Source organism: Salvelinus alpinus, chromosome 22 (assembly GCF_045679555.1).
Source record: "Salvelinus alpinus chromosome 22, SLU_Salpinus.1, whole genome shotgun sequence".
Classification (NCBI taxonomy): domain Eukaryota; kingdom Metazoa; phylum Chordata; class Actinopteri; order Salmoniformes; family Salmonidae; genus Salvelinus; species Salvelinus alpinus.
In genome coordinates, this window is record NC_092107.1 from 30,194,208 (window position 1) to 30,211,319 (window position 17,112).

The 17,112-nt window shown below is 44.5% G+C and overlaps 1 protein-coding gene across 7 annotated transcripts in view; it reads right to left on the bottom strand.

The window, feature by feature from the left end:
- Positions 1 to 13,724, bottom strand: part of LOC139549400 (protein FAM131A-like) — a 36,639-nt gene extending 22,915 nt beyond the window's left edge. Inside the window, exons 1-4 of one of the 7 annotated variants that reach the window (XM_071359873.1) lie at positions 12,805 to 13,724; positions 8,637 to 8,779; positions 2,159 to 2,252; positions 1,805 to 1,987 (exon numbers count right to left, since the gene is read on the bottom strand). In XM_071359873.1, coding sequence (XP_071215974.1) covers positions 1,805 to 1,987; positions 2,159 to 2,252; positions 8,637 to 8,762 — 403 coding nt within the window. In that variant the 5' untranslated portion in view covers positions 8,763 to 8,779; positions 12,805 to 13,724. Of the gene's footprint in view, positions 1 to 1,804; positions 1,988 to 2,158; positions 2,253 to 8,636; positions 8,780 to 12,208; positions 12,620 to 12,706 lie in introns of those variants that run through there. The other 6 variants (XM_071359872.1, XM_071359874.1, XM_071359876.1 and 3 more) reach the window with 6 other exon arrangements.
- Positions 13,725 to 17,112: the final 3,388 nt, after the last annotated feature.

A 17,112-nucleotide genomic window follows, 5' to 3' on the forward strand; every position in this document is an offset into this window, starting at 1 on the left:
GTCCAAAAGGCTCTTTAACAGCTTCTACCACCAAGCCATAAGACTGGTGAACAATTAATAAAATGGCCACTGACCCCCCCCCCCTTGTTTTTACACTGCTGCTACTCACTGTTTTTTATCTACGCATAGTCATTTTACCCCTACCTACATGTACAAATGACCTCGACTAACCTGTGCCCCGCACATTGGTCTCGGTACCGGTACCCACTGTATATAGATTCGTTATTGTTATGTAATCTTATTGTGTTACTTTTTATTGAATTTTTTACTTTAGTTTATTTAGTAAATATTTTCTTAACTCTATTTCTTGAACTGCATTGTTGGTTAAGGGCTTATGAGTAAGCATTTCTCAGTAAGGTCTACTCCTGTTATATTCAGCATATGTGAGAAATAATATTTGATTAGATTTTTTTCTCATTCTCTTTCTCCATCTTATGCACAACAAGGTTTACATCCATTCTGCGTGTGTGTGTGTGTGTGTGTGTGTGTGTGTGTGTGTGTGTGTGTGTGTGTGTGTGTGTGTGTGTGTGTGTGTGTGTGTGTGTGTGTGTGTGTGTGTGTGTGTGTGTGTGTGTGTGTGTGTGTGTGTGCGCACGCGCAAGCATGTGTATGCTATGGTCCTGCAGAGATTGGCTCCTCTCCCAGACCTGTTTAGACCAGCACACTCCCAGAACACGTTGATGGCCTCTACAGAGTAACCCCATGGAACTGTAGCCCTGCCAGCCCTGCACACACACACAGTACACCCTTCTATACACACTGAAATAAGCTCCTCTTAGTATCGGTCAGGGCTGACAGCCAGACTCCTGCAGGGGATAACCACTATCCAGGATTGTGTGTGTGCGTGCATGTAGATGGAGATGTGTGTGTGTTGGTCCATCAGCTGGTCCATCAATAGCACAACCCCACCTGGACACAACCCCCTGGGTACCTCCCATTCAGCTGGCTTAATCTATCCTGAAACACACACACCATATACAGTGCATACATAGTCAAAAACATTCCAACACATTTACCATTGTACCCTCTCCCATAATTGAAACTGAATCACTTCGACCAAACAGTCACAATTACACTCTCACATATATATACACAGCTACATTACATTCACTGTTTTTCACACAACCTGCAAAGTCACCCATGCCCAGCTAATATTCAGTGACATAGATGAGGAAGCATGTCAGCACTTTGACCAGAGTGGTGACAAAGTGGACAGGGGTACAGTGAAGATGTAAGAGGAAGTGAAGGACAAGTGAAATAACCCTGGGGTCAGCTGGAGGTGATGGTGGGATCAGAAGGCGGTAGAAGTGTTTGCATGCCTGTACAGTATGTGTGTAAAGGGGGCATATTGGGTGATGGTCAGAGGAGAGGAGAAAAAAAGAGAGTAAAGGAAAAAATTAAAGGAGATGAGGGGCACAGAGAAAAGCGCTCAGTCACACCATCACTAGCCAGGAGCAGAACCTTACTGTGCAAATTAACCTTGAGAGGTTGCACTGCAGGGAGGGAGGGAGGGAGAATGGCGAGAGAGAGAGAGTGAAAGAGGAATGAGAGAAGGGGAACGAGGGACCTAGAGAATGGATAGAGAGACAAGGCAAAAGAGAGAGGAAGAGAGTGAAAGAGAGAGGCAGACAGGGACAGAGGACAAAAGAGTGGCATAGAAAGAAGGGGACAAAAAACGGAGAGAAATAAACATTTCACGACATTTTACTACCTCAAGTTATTGCTGTAAAAAACATTCTCAGTCAACTTACCTGTTAAAGTAAAACTAAATGATTGTAATGATAAACTGGGTAGACCTACTGACCAGCAGCGAAGCGGGCCTCCTGTTCTCCCTCAGTGAGGTCAGAGTAGTTGTTGAAGTCAGACTCCAGAGCTACGGGGGTGTCAGTGGGCTTACACCAGCCCTTCCACTCTATCAGGTGGGCCACCCTGCCCTGGGCCATGCCTGTGGGCCGTGTCACATGGTCCTTCATCGCCTGGGAGATGCCTAGATTTCAAAGATTAGAGGGCAAAGGTCACATGCATGTAAAGTGTAAAGAGTATAGCATGCAGGATTTGTTTTGTGTGTGCGTGTGCGTGTGCGTGTGCGTGTGTGTGTGTGTGTGTGTGTGTGTGTGTGTGTGCAAACACACACACACACTCACAAGCTCGTATTTACCATGTAATGAAGATCTGGCTAACGCCGCAATCTCTTGAATGGTAAGTGCTCTTCTCGATTTTGGTAACATTTCAACAGTGTCTTCAACATTTACCTGTGAAGGAAAAAACACCCATCAGTAAAGGATGACTCATACACTACATTAATGATGACAAGCAGTGGAGGCCATTATACAGATGTACTGTACATGCTATGACTACCAAGAAATCCTTTCAAACTGATCTAAAAGAGCACTCGTGTTTTCAAGGCAGAGAAAATACCTCTGTTTGCATTGCTTTTACACTCACAAGCACACTGCATGAAAGATATGAAGAACAATTGCAAGATTATTATGACAGAAATATAGAACAACCCCTCTACGCTCTACTCTACCCCCTTGGTCTGGTCTGTCCATCCTCTCTACTCTACCCCCTTGGTCTGGTCTGTCTATCCTCTCTACTCTACCCCCTTGGTCTGGTCTGTCCATCCTCTCTACTCTACCCCCTTGGTCTGGTCTGTCCATCCTCTCTACTCTACCCCCTTGGTCTGGTCTGTCCATCCTCTCTACTCTACCCCCTTGGTCTGGTCTGTCCATCCTCTCTACTCTACCCCCTTGGTCTGGTCTGTCCATCCTCTCTACTCTACCCCCTTGGTCTGGTCTGTCCATCCTCTCTATTCTACCCCCTTGGTCTGGTCTGTCCATCCTCTCTACTCTACCCCCTTGGTCTGGTCTGTCCATCCTCTCTACTCTACCCCCTTGGTCTGGTCTGTCCATCCTCTCTACTCTACCCCCTTGGTCTGGTCTGTCCATCCTCTCTACTCTACCCCCTTGGTCTGGTCTGTCCATCCTCTCTACTCTACCCCCTTGGTCTGGTCTGTCCATCCTCTCTACTCTACCCCCTTGGTCTGGTCTGTCCATCCTCTCTACTCTACCCCCTTGGTCTGGTCTGTCCATCCTCTCTACTCTACCCCCTTGGTCTGGTCTGTCCATCCTTTCTACTCTACCCCCTTGGTCTGGTCTGTCCATCCTCTCTACCCCCTTGGTCTGGTCTGTCCATCCTCTCTACTCTACCCCCTTGGTCTGGTCTGTCCATCCTCTCTACTCTACCCCCTTGGTCTGGTCTGTCCATCCTCTCTACTCTACCCCCTTGGTCTGGTCTGTCCATCCTCTCTACCCCCTTGGTCTGGTCTGTCCATCCTCTCTACTCTACCCCCTTGGTCTGGTCTGTCCATCCTCTCTACTCTACTTTACTGACTTTATTGTCCCCATGGGGAAATTTTGTTGCAGTGTCATGTACACATTTAAAGTGGTGTTTAAATAACAAAACAAATTGACAAAACATTAGCCTGCTGGCCTTACTGGGTGGATAGGAACATTAGCCAGCTGGCCTTACTGGGTCTATAGGAACATTAGCCTGCTGGCCTTACTGGGTGGATAGGAACATTAGCCTGCTGGCCTTACTGGGCGGATAGGAACATTAGCCTGCTGGCCTTACTGGGCGTATAGGAACATTAGCCTGCTGGCCTTACTGGGTGGATAGGAACATTAGCCTGCTGGCCTTACTGGGCGGATAGGAACATTAGCCTGCTGGCCTTACTGGGCGTATAGGAACATTAGCCAGCTGGACTTACTGGGCGGATAGGAACATTAGCCAGCTGGCCGTACTGGGCGGATAGGAACATTAGCCAGCTGGTCTTACTGGGCAGATAGAAACATTAGCCAGCTGGCCTTACTGAGTGGATAGGAACATTAGCCTGCTGGCCTTACTGGGCAGATAGGAACATTAGCCAGCTGGCCTTACTGGGCGGATAGGAACATTAGCCTGCTGGCCTTACTGGGCAGATAGAAACATTAGCCAGCTGGCCTTACTGGGCGGATAGGAACATTAGCCTGCTGGCCTTACTGGGCGGATAGGAACATTAGCCTGCTGGCCTTACTGGGCAGATAGAAACATTAGCCAGCTGGCCTTACTGGGCGAATAGGAACATTAGCCTGCTGGCCTTACTTGGCGGATAGAAACATTAGCCAGCTGGTCTTACTGGGCAGATAGAAACATTAGCCAGCTGGTCTTACTGGGCAGATAGAAACATTAGCCAGCTGGCCTTACTGTTGGCTCAAGAAGTCAAACAGCCACAAAACCCTGACATGAGATTTGGCACCCTCTAGATGTCTGTAGACCATGTTGAGGAGAGTAAGAATGGCATCATCAACTCCTCTGCTGGGCTGATAGGCAAACTGAAATGGTTCGAGGAGATTCTGGGTGACGCTGAGAATATTACTTTTCATAATTTTATCAAGGCATTTCATTACTAAGGATGTCAAGGCGACAGGGCAGTAGTCATTCAGCACAGAGGGATTAGATGCTTTAGGAATTTGTATAATAACTATGGAAAAAAGATATTATGCTACTCCCGTGGTATGGTCTGCGGTGGCATATATTCAGGGATGCCAAGGGAAGCCAGGGATGCCAAGGGAAGCCAGGATTCCCCCAAAAATTAACCAAGATAAAAAGATAAAATAATGTATCTTTTGTCTCCATGTGTTTTCATAATTTTCCTTCAATTCGCAAGACGCTGAATGTATTTTACCAGAGAAATCATCCGGGTGAGTGAAACAGCACCCCTCTGTCTCCATGACTAGGCCATCTACAGTATCTGATGCTGTCTGGCCATAAAGAGTATGACATTGTTGCCGCCTGTAGCATTGAATGCATGGACTGCAATCCAGCGAGCATTTGGCCTCCCTTGATGAAAAAAAGAATAAAATAATAGCCAATCAGCGTGGAGCTAAACTGAGTGAACTCAACTGTGAATGATCCTGGCGCACCCCAAAAAAATGTAAAGGGAAGCCAGTATGGATTTGTTGTCACTCCTATCACAACACATCAAGAGAAATATGTCATTAACAGAAACAACTTCAATTGTTGCATTTCATTGTGTTCTCCTCCAGTGGCTGGCTGGCTATAAAAAATTGTCCCTTTCCTATATTAGTCATGGATGGACTTGTGATTTTACTTAATTATCTGTACCTACCAATGATTATAAAAGCGATTTTGATCCAACCATAAATTCATACATTGTGCTCCTGGCCTGAGAGGATGAAAGTACAATGTGTAGCTAGATGTAGAAGACTAATGTTAACTAGCTAACGTTGCCCATGAAAGGAAGTTAGGCTCGAGAGCAAGAATTTTAGCCAGGTAGTCTATTACAACAAAAAATAAAACATGTACTGTATGACAGTCATAGGCCGGTTCGTCAACATGTAAGAGAGGAGGATGGCAGGATGACACAAATCAGAACCATGGACAGCCACATCATATTTAGCTTACATTGATTGGACTAAATACTTTTTGGTATGTTTTAGTTGTCATTGTATTAGACTAAGCATAGGTGATTTGATTATTTTGAAATGTTGAAGACGAAATGGTGCTGTTGAAAAAGTTAAGTGGAGGCAGCTCCTGTTTTCTTTGTGACTTGCGTAACTCTCAGTGGTTCTAAATCAATAGTTGTTTAGTAGTCCGAAATGTCGGAAACATTAACTTGCTTGACCATGCTGTAGGTCATGTAACCATTACATGCAATATGCTTTGTGGGCTTCACCGGACAGAGGTTGCTCTCCGGTTTCGTAATGAAACAAAGGTGTGGTTGAATTTATTCTGCCACTGTGTCTTCTTGTCTCAGCTTTAGGCCTATAAATCACGGTCTCAAGGCATATAAACTTAAAGGTTATAGAAAAAGCAATGCTATTATCACAACACATAGATTGCAATATGGCTTTTTTTACTGGCTTGGCTTCCCAAGTGATTTTACCCACGCACCGCTACTGATGGTCTGCTCATCCTGTAAAGTCACACCACAGACATTGCATCTGGTGTTGACACGCGCTTTTGTTCGCCATCGCTTTTTATAGACTAGCTTGGTCCACGTGTTTATGTCCACAGCTAGCTGATCCCATGGCAAGCTTGTGCATTGCTAATTCATGACGGTAGAATCATTAGCAACAGAAGCAGAACACAATGACACCGTTTTTGGAGCGGAGAGGCGTGATAATCCTCTAGCGCCGCAAAGGATAGAGAACGAGAAAGAGAGGAGCTCCCAGATCACTGAAGACAATCTGAGAGATATGGCATGCCATCGAGTTTCACAAGACCCCGGGGGCCACTACAGTTTACACCACCGTCACCCACTCTACCTCTTCACCCACTCTCCCCTACTGCCCTACTGAACGCTAGCTGAGAGCTCGGAATGGTGAAGGCATCGGTGGCATTCATCCCAACACAGACGGATGAAGAGGAATAGGTTGCAAAACACCAGGTGCCAGAGTGACGTGCATATAGCGACGGGGAGACACAGCAATTCCCTACCACAGGCTTTTCAGCACTGGGCAGCTCTGCTCCAGTTCCTTTGAATTGAATACGCTGAATATGAGGCATTTCCGCACGTAGGCTATGTGGTAACATGATCACAAAAACAAACGCACGCGCGCACACAGGCTACACGCACAAATACACCCACATACACACACGCAAAGAGTGCATGCAAGAAGGCTTCCTTAGCTACAAAATCATTGACATCAGTGAAATGTCATACCAGGGTTCCTTCGTCCGTGACAACGCCCCTTGTTTTCTCGCAGAAGAGCAGCTTTTCCATGGAAAATAGGATGAACGTCGATTCCTTCTTATCTAACATGCCACACCAATGCTTGTGTGGTCTCCTCGCGACCCTATGCATGTGCTTCGAAAACGGTTCTCCGTTGCTCAACTTTCTACCAAAGGAGAATTGCTATCGCAACCGATCACCAAGGAACAATTTAACTCAGGATACGTGATTCGTAGATTACGTCACATGCACCATGGATAGCCACAATACCGTTTATTTTCTGCTGCAACCCCTTGTATTTTACTCATTGTCTCAATCTAGCTATACGTTCATATGTTCCTCCGGAAACCCAAAGCCTCAAATGCTTTCTATAGGTTTCAGAGGCGACACTGTCTGGTCTACAAACAGATGCGTCGTCTATATAGCTTGTTGGACGTGGAGAGAGGACGAGCCGACACACGTGCACTCGCGGAGCATCCGTCTGGCAATGGGCATGCATGCACCGATCTGCGACAGTACCTGAAGGGTCACCAAGCGGAAAACACGCATAATGGCCCTTGCCGTTCTATTCCAGCTCCGAGATATTCAATAGAGCCGTGAAAATAGGAGAGAGACGAGGGGAATGTTTTGGCGCTGCTAATCATCTCCTCGTTCCTGCAGCCACGCGCTGGCTCATTGCGACATCTAGATGGTGTGCACTGATCGATGAGATTAGATGGATTCATTATTAGCTTTGAGTGAATTATTCCAGCAACCTGCTAACTTCTACTTACTTCTCCATAGCCTGCAGAAGACTGTCAATAGCGAGAGATAATATGGACAAAATTAAATAGGCATATAAAATCTGTGAGCTGGTTCATTGCAGAATTGTTTCCACTTCTGGATAGGCCTATACCTGAAATTGTTTAGATATAGCCTAATCATTAGAAAATTGTGCCATTCGGTAAATAATATTTATAAATCGTGACAGAGAGCTACTCCGAAAGGAACAATCAAGTCAACGTGGCACTGCGACCAACCTCAGGGTACAAAGCCAGGCAGTCAGTCAGAAGTGCTGAAGCCTACACAGTAAATGAGACTGCAGCGTTGGCCGCCGAGCCGCTGCCGACCCAACCGTCCAAATATCCTTAGTAGAGCTGTTTAATTGCATTTAGGCCAAGGCAAAAAGGCATTACTTTCAGTACCATTGAGATTCCCATTTGAAAGCTGCATTAAAAATTAATTGCTAATTACTTTGAATGACTTCATATAATAATTAGAAAACTAACTGGTGAACATTTAATGAAAACCAAAATGAAGAAACCCAAAGCGGAATCACTCGTTAACGACTTGGACGGCTTAGTTAATTAGGTCATTATTAAACCAGAAAAGGTTGAGAAAATAATTTTCTGCTTCACATCGCGAATTACTACTGACTTCGAAGATAACTCAATTCAGAGCTAGGCTACCATCAGCTGTGATTATTTTGGTGCCCTTTCGGTCTATTATTGGCGATCCCATTGCATTAGACAAAATATACACATAAACGAGCAACACTAGGGTTTATCTAATTGTAGTTCTATTCCAAAATAGGCTACTGTGGTTAAAACATATAAGCATATTGGTGATACAAATGTTCCGTTCAGAACTGCTGCTTTAGGCTAATGGAATATGACGTAAACGCACCCATTATAACAGAGATGAGAAATGATGTTCCACCTCATGCAGCGCATTATCGAGTAAACCGTATAGGCCTAATCAATAAGCATTCCTCCAGTGAAAACATCTCCTGTGATAAAGAGTCGCGCATGAATACACAGTGTATGATAGCTGTAGCTGGGCGGCAGGGTCAGGGGGCGCGGAGGTGTCAAGTAACTGCGGACGGAGACAAAAAAAAAGGGGTCAAACTGAGAATCAGCACCTCGTAGTGGTCCAGTGTCTCTAGGGGCGCGTGGCGAATGTGTCTGCGAGCCAAGCAGGTCCGCGTGTTCCCCAAGAGCGCCAGGTCAGACACAGAGTTAGCTTCGTTCCAGTCCACGCGCAACATAGGACCGTCGACCGCCACTGTCGAAAGGAGAGAACGTAGGTAAACGGCAAATCACCATGCCAACCCTGCCTAGAGAGGGACTAAGCATCCACTGCGGGGGCTAACCCAGCGGTAGCGTTTAGAATGCTCGGCGGGCCCTACGTGGTATCTCAATGTAGTGTCCCTTATAATAGACCAACTATTAACCCCAGTTAAAACCTATTTAAAATGGTAATGAAAACGACAGGGTCCACTTGAAGTGAGATACCACGGGAGGCTATGGGAGGGGACTGTCCTCGTGCACATCCACTTTGCAGTCATGCCACATCATGCCACATCATGCAGGCAACACAGACTAAGCTATAAGGAGGTCAGTGTAGGTTAGATGGGGCCAGTGCCCATCCCTGCTAAGCAAATAAAGCAGATATAATTGCCATCTCTTTATGACAAAATACACCTTTTATGTTATACCCAAACACCCCTCTACCTGGCTGCATGCATTTCAACCGCCCTCCATTATGAGTGAGTGCCAAGGCCCTAACCAATAGGCCCAAATGGAAGGGGAAAAAGACTATGGGCACGTAGTGCTCTAGCGAGCTCAAATGCCACCATCCCTTCAACCAGCTCCCTCGGGCTGGAATTGGCACCGCGAAAAACCTAATTGAATAACAATTCAGAGAAATAGACCGAATATATTTCTTTACAAATAATATTTTCGAAAAATAGTATTCACTTCAATTATCCTTAGAAATATACAGTGCGCATGCTTTTTTTTTTTTTTGCACGTGGGAAAACTTTAAAAAACTAAATAGACCGAATTGGCCTTGTTTCTTAGACGCTTACGTCATCACTTGGCACAATGGCGGTACTCCTTAGGTAATAGTTTCCACCAGTCGTTCAATACAAAAATGATAAATATTGTATTTAATTCTATTTGTTAAACTTATCTCTGAAGGATGGACCAAGATTGCAAAACATAAGCATGGAAATGCCCTATAGGTGTTTCAGTACTTGGACAGCTTCTAGTCTACAGTGCACTGTGATCGCTGTTTTCAATGGATAGGCTTGTGGGGCTGAGTGCAACATGACTAGATAATCAACCATGCAAGTGCCAATAATGAATGACAAGTGCCATTTAGTATCAGTTGATTACAAAAACCTCAGTCTCTACTGGATATTTCCTTTCAGTAATCAGAGTGGGTCTATAATGTCAAAGGATAACTTCTCCTTTGCTCTCCTCTCAAGAGAACAGTTTCCAGTTACAGCATGTGAAAAGAACAACTCTTCGCTCGATTAGTCGCCGCACCCACCTCTGATATTAAGCCCAATATATCTGGCCTCATCACTCACGAGCTCAAGTTGCTCGCGCCAGGAGGATTCAATATCTGCCATTTAATTGGATGTGTTGGGATCAAATGCCTCGGGGTGTTTTGTATCTTGGAATCCATAGCTCGCTCGCTAATTAAAGTATTGTTCGGAGGGGTGATGGATGCACGCGCTGTTTGGTAAATTAGATTCATGGAAGGGGCTTGGAAGGCGTTGGTTTGTCATTTGACCCGGTGGCCGCTGGCTCCCTTTTGATGTGTGTTGATTTCCAACCCTCACACACACAGATTGCTGTGGGGTAGACGAGACATGTAATGCCCACTCTGTTACCCCCCTGGATCACACACAGAGAGACACACACCTCAGTAACCGTTTCTATGACGACGGAATCGACTTGATGCTGAGATAGTGTTGGTGAGAATTAGCAAACCAATAAACACAAAAAGCCTAAATGGCAATATTTAGATGTCTAATATCTGCCAAGTCAACAATCATTTTCACTTGCCTTTGGAATGACAAATGGATCAGGTTATGACCTTTTTTTTATCACAGTAGTAGCCCCACAACACAAACAACATGTAGGCCTAATGTAGCCTAATTATATAAGACCTTAAATAAACAAATTAATCAAAAGCAATACCGCATCCCCTATGTGATCGTGTCTCATGGCAACCTCGAGGATTCCATTAAGTCCCTGGTCCACAGAGAAATGCAATTTACCAATCTGTAAAAAAAAATAGGACGAAATAAAATAAAAACAGATTCAAAAGCCTATGTAGCCTAGAGAAAACTACGGGGGGGGGGTTAGAGCGTTGTAATCTTATAGGCATAGCCTAGGATTTTTGTCGATTGGCTTCTTAGAATCGGCAAATTGAAAGGCTAACGACGTCGGGTTGTGCAACAGTGTCTATGCGGCCGCGCGTATCAAAAGAGAGCGGTTCACCAGGAAATGAAAGGCTCGCGGACATCCGTCATATGTGCATCATTTTTTTATTTGCTCTAGGCTATATCTTTTATATTTCATATATTCTTTTTTTATCCATCTAGCATTAGATATCAGTGAATTTTAAATCTACATGTATCTGCTTGAAGAACAAGTGTCTATTACGCTTTTAGGTGTCTTGCTCTCTGTCGTTGTCGTGGAAACAATACATAGACCATGGCCGTGCGCGTACTGTCTTCTGGGCTCACTGAAAGACTTAAGAGGAAATCAACATAATTATGTCAAGGCCAGCTGCGTGGTGATGTCATCTACATAGAGTTATAATGGGCAAACAAATGGGTCTTGTCTTGTAGCCTACAACAACGACAGGACTCTGTAGGCTATTACTGGGGTGACACTGACAGCCATGCACAGCACATAACGCTACAAAGACAGAAAGCTTGAAGCAGCCCATCTAAGACAGTAGTATGGACAGCAATATGATTACATTGACATGTCACAGTCCTGACAAGTGCTGATAGGCGCTCTGGCGATGGTAGCACATTAGCCTACAAGTCATTATCATCATCAAGTGTCTGAAGGAGCAAATAATTGATAAGCAATTAGAGGGCCTGGCTTCCAGATTTATATGCATATCAAATAGATCATCCCTGGTTTGTTTATATTGCTAAACATATTGTATTTCGCTTGCTGTGTGTGTGTGCGATTACATGGTTGTTTGCACTGATGGATGGATGTGGGGAGCGTGTGATTTATCGCTTCTGCAAGGCCCCATCAAATGAATTCCCAGGACCGAGCGAGGGATCGTTCGGTGGGAAACACCATTGAAGAGGAGACGGGAAGGCACGTAGAGCTTCATCGACTAGGCGGACTGAGACAGACAGACATACAGACAGACTGGCAGAATATCGTAAACAACCAGCGGGAGAACATGACAACTGCGGTGTCAACCGAGGAAGCTTGTCAATCGGAAACAGCAAACCAGTCTGTGGGCTATGTAGCCTATGTCCCAACAGTGATATATTTTATTCAAATTATGCGTTCCCCTATTTCTTAAAAATGACTAATTACAGCTTAGTCAATTCAACGATGTTATGATGAATGACGGCTATAAATCCATGTCTGTAAGAATAGCTCTTGTAATAGCCCGGATAACATCACGACAGAAAGCGTAGATAAGAGCAATATGCTGTCTTACCTTACAGCTAAACTGGGTCAATGCAGTCAAAACCATGGTGCCGGCCGGAAGAGTCTTGTCATTCAAACATAAAACCTTCAGCTCCGCATCCTTTAACAGCAGAGAAAGCACTTCACTCTCTCCTGCCTCGCGCGCCCAACAAAAAGCTATATGAGATCAGTTCTCGCGGCATCTTGATGAGATCAGTTCTCGCGGCATCTTGATGCTAGCACTCCATCCTCATCTGCTGCAGCTTCTCCAGAAGAAAGCTCCCGTCCCTCCCTATTCTCAATTGATTGAATATTGTCAACATATTTCTGGTCAATCTAGAAACCTCTAATCTCAAAGATGAAAGCAAGGGTTACAGTCTAGTTCAATACACAAACGACTCATTGCACCTCTTATATTTTCCGTGCACAAGACTTCACAAGCAGCCCAATTCACACAATTCGATGTATGCACAAATCAGGCTGTCTGGGACGTGCTTTAAGGATCACAACAAAATTGAAGAACTCTTACCAACTGGCGTTTTGGAACCAACACAGCCCATTTTCGCTTCTTAGACGAGTAGCCTAACCCACACCCGTTTTCCTTCTGCAAAAACGACCTGAGCGTACCTTATAGATCTGAAGTCTCTCTCCCGGGAGTCTTCTCTGGGTTCCGCAAGGATACCGCGTGCTGCTCAGACCCCTCGAGTGACGCCGAGGGCGGGGGAAAGTCCAGCACGTTCGTCCACGTTTTCACTTGCTTTTTGTTACTGCTTTGCTTGCTTGTGAGTTCTGCATTTTCTACATGACTTCTGTGTAGTCTTTGTGCAGTTTTATTATTACAATATTCATCTACCTGTTTGTAGCCTAACCGAACCCCTCTCTCCCTACGTCACTGAGGGAAGGATCGATGCTGGTGTTTCAGCACCACCGCGGCTGGACAGCGCACGTCTGCTTGGGCTACGAGGCGGCGGCAGCAGCATTGGCTTCACGCTCCGCTGGTGGGGGTTCCCCCCTCGTTGTCACACTCCAGTGAAATCCACACACAAGCAAGGGGTCGCCCCGCGTTCTTCGTGTAGCTCTAGCCTACTCGCGTCATTTGGTCTTGGCTAGCAGAAGAGTTGCAGGTTGCATTGGTATAAAAATCCGAAAACTGACTTTATACACCAGGCTGAGTTTCCACCTCCCTTTTCGCTCTACTGGACGCCGAAAGAGATCTGATTGGAGGATGTCACGGTGGAAGGACCAGCGCATTTCAGAAAGGGGGAGGGGGTAGAAGTGGAGAAATAAATAATTTGGGATTTATGTTCTCAATTCAAAGTTGCATTTCTCAGCAGATGCGATTTTAGTGAGGGCCTATGAAAGCCCACTGAGATAACTTATTACAATTTGTTAAAATGATCTAACTCACCTCCTGTGGGTAGGGTCTATTTAAAGATGCAAGGCCTGATTAAAACTTTACAAGCATAGCTTTTAAAGATTAAAGCTTATAATTGCCGGCCTTTCAAAATGCAACACTTAGGCATTTCATGAAAGAATCCGGAATCAGGAGTACGTTTTGGTTATTCTCGTATTTGTGCCGACATCTTAGGGACAAGGACCACCCTCCCCCCTATTTGGTTATTCAGTGTGTGAAAAGTTAAATACGTAGCATATAATAGGTCTACGGCCAGCCGGCAGGTGGTCAGGACCATTCAAAGACAGGCTATCAGTCAATCACATTTACTTATAACGCCCTTTTTACAACAGCAGTTGTCACAAAGTGCTTATACAGAAACCGTGCCTAAAACCCCAGAGAGCAATGCAGATGTTGAAGCCCGGTGGCTAGGAAATACTCCCTAGAAAGGCAGTAACCTTAGCTATGTGCTTTGCATATTGCTTAGCCTATACTTAGCCTTGCCTTATACTAGGCAATGGGATATAAGTGACACGACGCACAAAGCATTTAAAAAAGTAGGCCTGCGTGCATTGTAACATCTCCATTCCTCTTCTCTCTTAAACGCCCACCATGACGCCTAACATAGCCCGCTCGAGCTGCTGCTGACCCACGCACCCGCTTCTTCTAATGCGCCTGCCTGACATTATCGTTTCACAGAAAGTGTTCGTAGGAGGTGCAGCTCCTACCAGGGATCTAAAGGGGTGAAAAGTAAAAAATAACCTAGATAAATGCGTGGTGTTTCGATGGAAATGAGAAAATAACGCAGTGAGGCTCCATAACCTTCGGGTCTGTGACTTAATCAGGCCTGGCCTGAGTAATGAGGAAACTCCATATGTGATACTATATTGTATTGGACAGAAGTATTGATGTGAGAAGTCATGCATGGCAGAAAGGGAGGACACAGTAATGGTATTTCGCTCTGTATCTCTAATATAGGGCCTACTAATTTTCTCTCTCACTCACACACTCACACAATTTGCAGGGGCATTTGGAAAGCTTTGTTGGAGGGGTTCTAATAGACGTATCAGGATGACTAAAACAACAGCAGCAGGTGCATGGCTAGCCTACTTAGGCATCGCAGGTGCATGGCTAGCCTACTTAGGCATCGCAGGTGCATGGCTAGCCTACTTAGGCATCGCAGGTGCATGGCTAGCCTACTTAGGCATCGCACTCTGGTGGTCTACCTCTCTGCCCTTCTCGCTCTGGGAGCAAGGAAACGTTTGCGATCGTTTATTTAAAAAATCACTAGCTCTAGCCAGGTGAAACCTCTCTCACATTTACTATGGACGGCCAACGTGGTGCGGTGGGATTGAGCTAAGAGCGGTCAAAATAGGCGTACATACTCAGATTCCACCTGTGGCAAGCTATACCAATGCTAAAGTGTTTACTTTAGATAGGATGAAAGCACCGCTGTAATTAGAGCAGTACAAATAAATGTTTTGTCATACTCGTGGTATACAGCATTAAGGCCTCGAACCACTCAGTTTATAATATGATTTTAGTGGCAAAGCAGAATACAAAAATAAAGTTATGAGGTACACTCCCAGCCCCAAGTCCAATAGGTATATCCACTGGCGTGTTGATGCCCTCTGTAGGATATCCATAGCCAGAATGGTTTTGCAGTGCATGGTGATCAAACAGGTTTCCTGTTATATTCATCAGAGGTGTAGGGTGGGTGAAGTCTGTGAATATAACAAATATATCATTATACAGATGATTAACAAAACGTGTACGACAGTATTCATATCTTGTTTTTTTGTGGTAAAAAGTATGTGAATGAAAAAACTGTTCACTTTTGACAGGTGTTCATAGACATACCTCATCCATAATGTAGATAGCCCCGGGGACCTTCATTGAAGAGGTCAGGGAGGAGGAAGATTGCTGCTGTGACAGTCCTATAAGGTTTTAGAGAAGCCATTCATTCAAATGAATTGTAGATGATACATGTGATCTGCATAGCATTATGAGACAAACCAATACCAATTGTATATACACCTTTGTGTGCCTCCTCGTCAGTATACCTGCAGACACACACAAATAAGTGAGCAGTTCAGTCATCTGCGCCCAATGCAGCTATTTCTTTAACATATTCTTACCTCTGTTAAACAATATCCATTGAATTGTGTCCATTTTCAGAATGTTTTAATAGGGAGAAAGTGTGAAATAAGACCGCCATTTGCACTAATATGAAAAGATAGATGGTATCATTAAAAACAATATAATTGTAGATCATAAAAGGAGAAACCTTACCTTAACTGAAAAATGTAAAGATCTCCTCAATTTAAGTGCCTGCACCTGCTGTCTTCTCAAATCCAAATAAAATATTTCAGTTGGGCAGTTAGGTTCCTGCAAGAACCTCCAAGAACTAGATGTTCCTCGATGAACCCCACTCCTATGGGGATCTTAGAATAACCCTTGTTGAACCCCTATTTTTTTGAGTGTAGACGGCTTGTTTTTCCTCTATAACCCCTTCACCCTTCTCTGATACCCTACCTGTCCAATACCTTACACCCACCATTGCGCGATCTGTCTCGATTTCGTAACATCAAATTTGCAGAAACCTGAAGTAATCACACACACACACACACCACAGAGCTGATTTATTTGTGTTCTAGCGGCACCAAAAGGCCGTATTGTGTAACAACACCTGAGTCAAGAGAAGGCCTGTTGCGCGGTGCAGCGGAGTGATGCAGCATGAAGCCAGACGCACAAGATAGATTTGCTAAGGCTATATTGCAAATCAATGAATAGCTCTGAGATCCAACTAACTATTTTAATAAACTCGATCAATTGTCTAGGCATGGCTGAGATAACAGTTGGATCATTACAATAGGAAAGGACGGCGTGGTGAATAAATTAATCTTATTTCACAATACACAGTAGGCTAACGTAACACAAAACACAAGTAGACTACAGATTCATTTCCATTGTGGGCCTCTTATATGTTCGACAAGTAGTCTACGCGGATGGTGGATTATACAATTACACAAATACAATGGCAATAGTTTGAAGGGTGTCTACAACTACAAGGAAATGACCTGATACTTTAAGAAGAAGATAAAATTGGGTGCAAGGAGGGTCCGGTCACTCGTAATAGCCAAATACTGCAACAGCTGTACAAAATAATTACCATAATCTGTCATTATGCGATGGAAATAGGTGATATTTAAATATTGTGCATTATTAATGGCCTGCTGTAGTAATGTCATCAAACACTTGGCGCCCTCGATCCTCAATTAGCGACGCAGATATTAGAATAGGAGATCAAACGGCTTTGGCCGCCAGGAGGGAACAAGTCATTCCACAATCCTAATCCTTCTATGGTTTCCTCACACTGCTAAATAGGCCTACAGCACTTTTCCTCTGACTAACCAATGTGTTATTATTGACTCAGGGCTGAAATGAAGACAAAGTTGGCAGAACGGTCATCTTCTAGTCCATATACTTTTTATTAGCAGCAAATATATTATTTATTTAAATAAACATATACAAATTTGAGT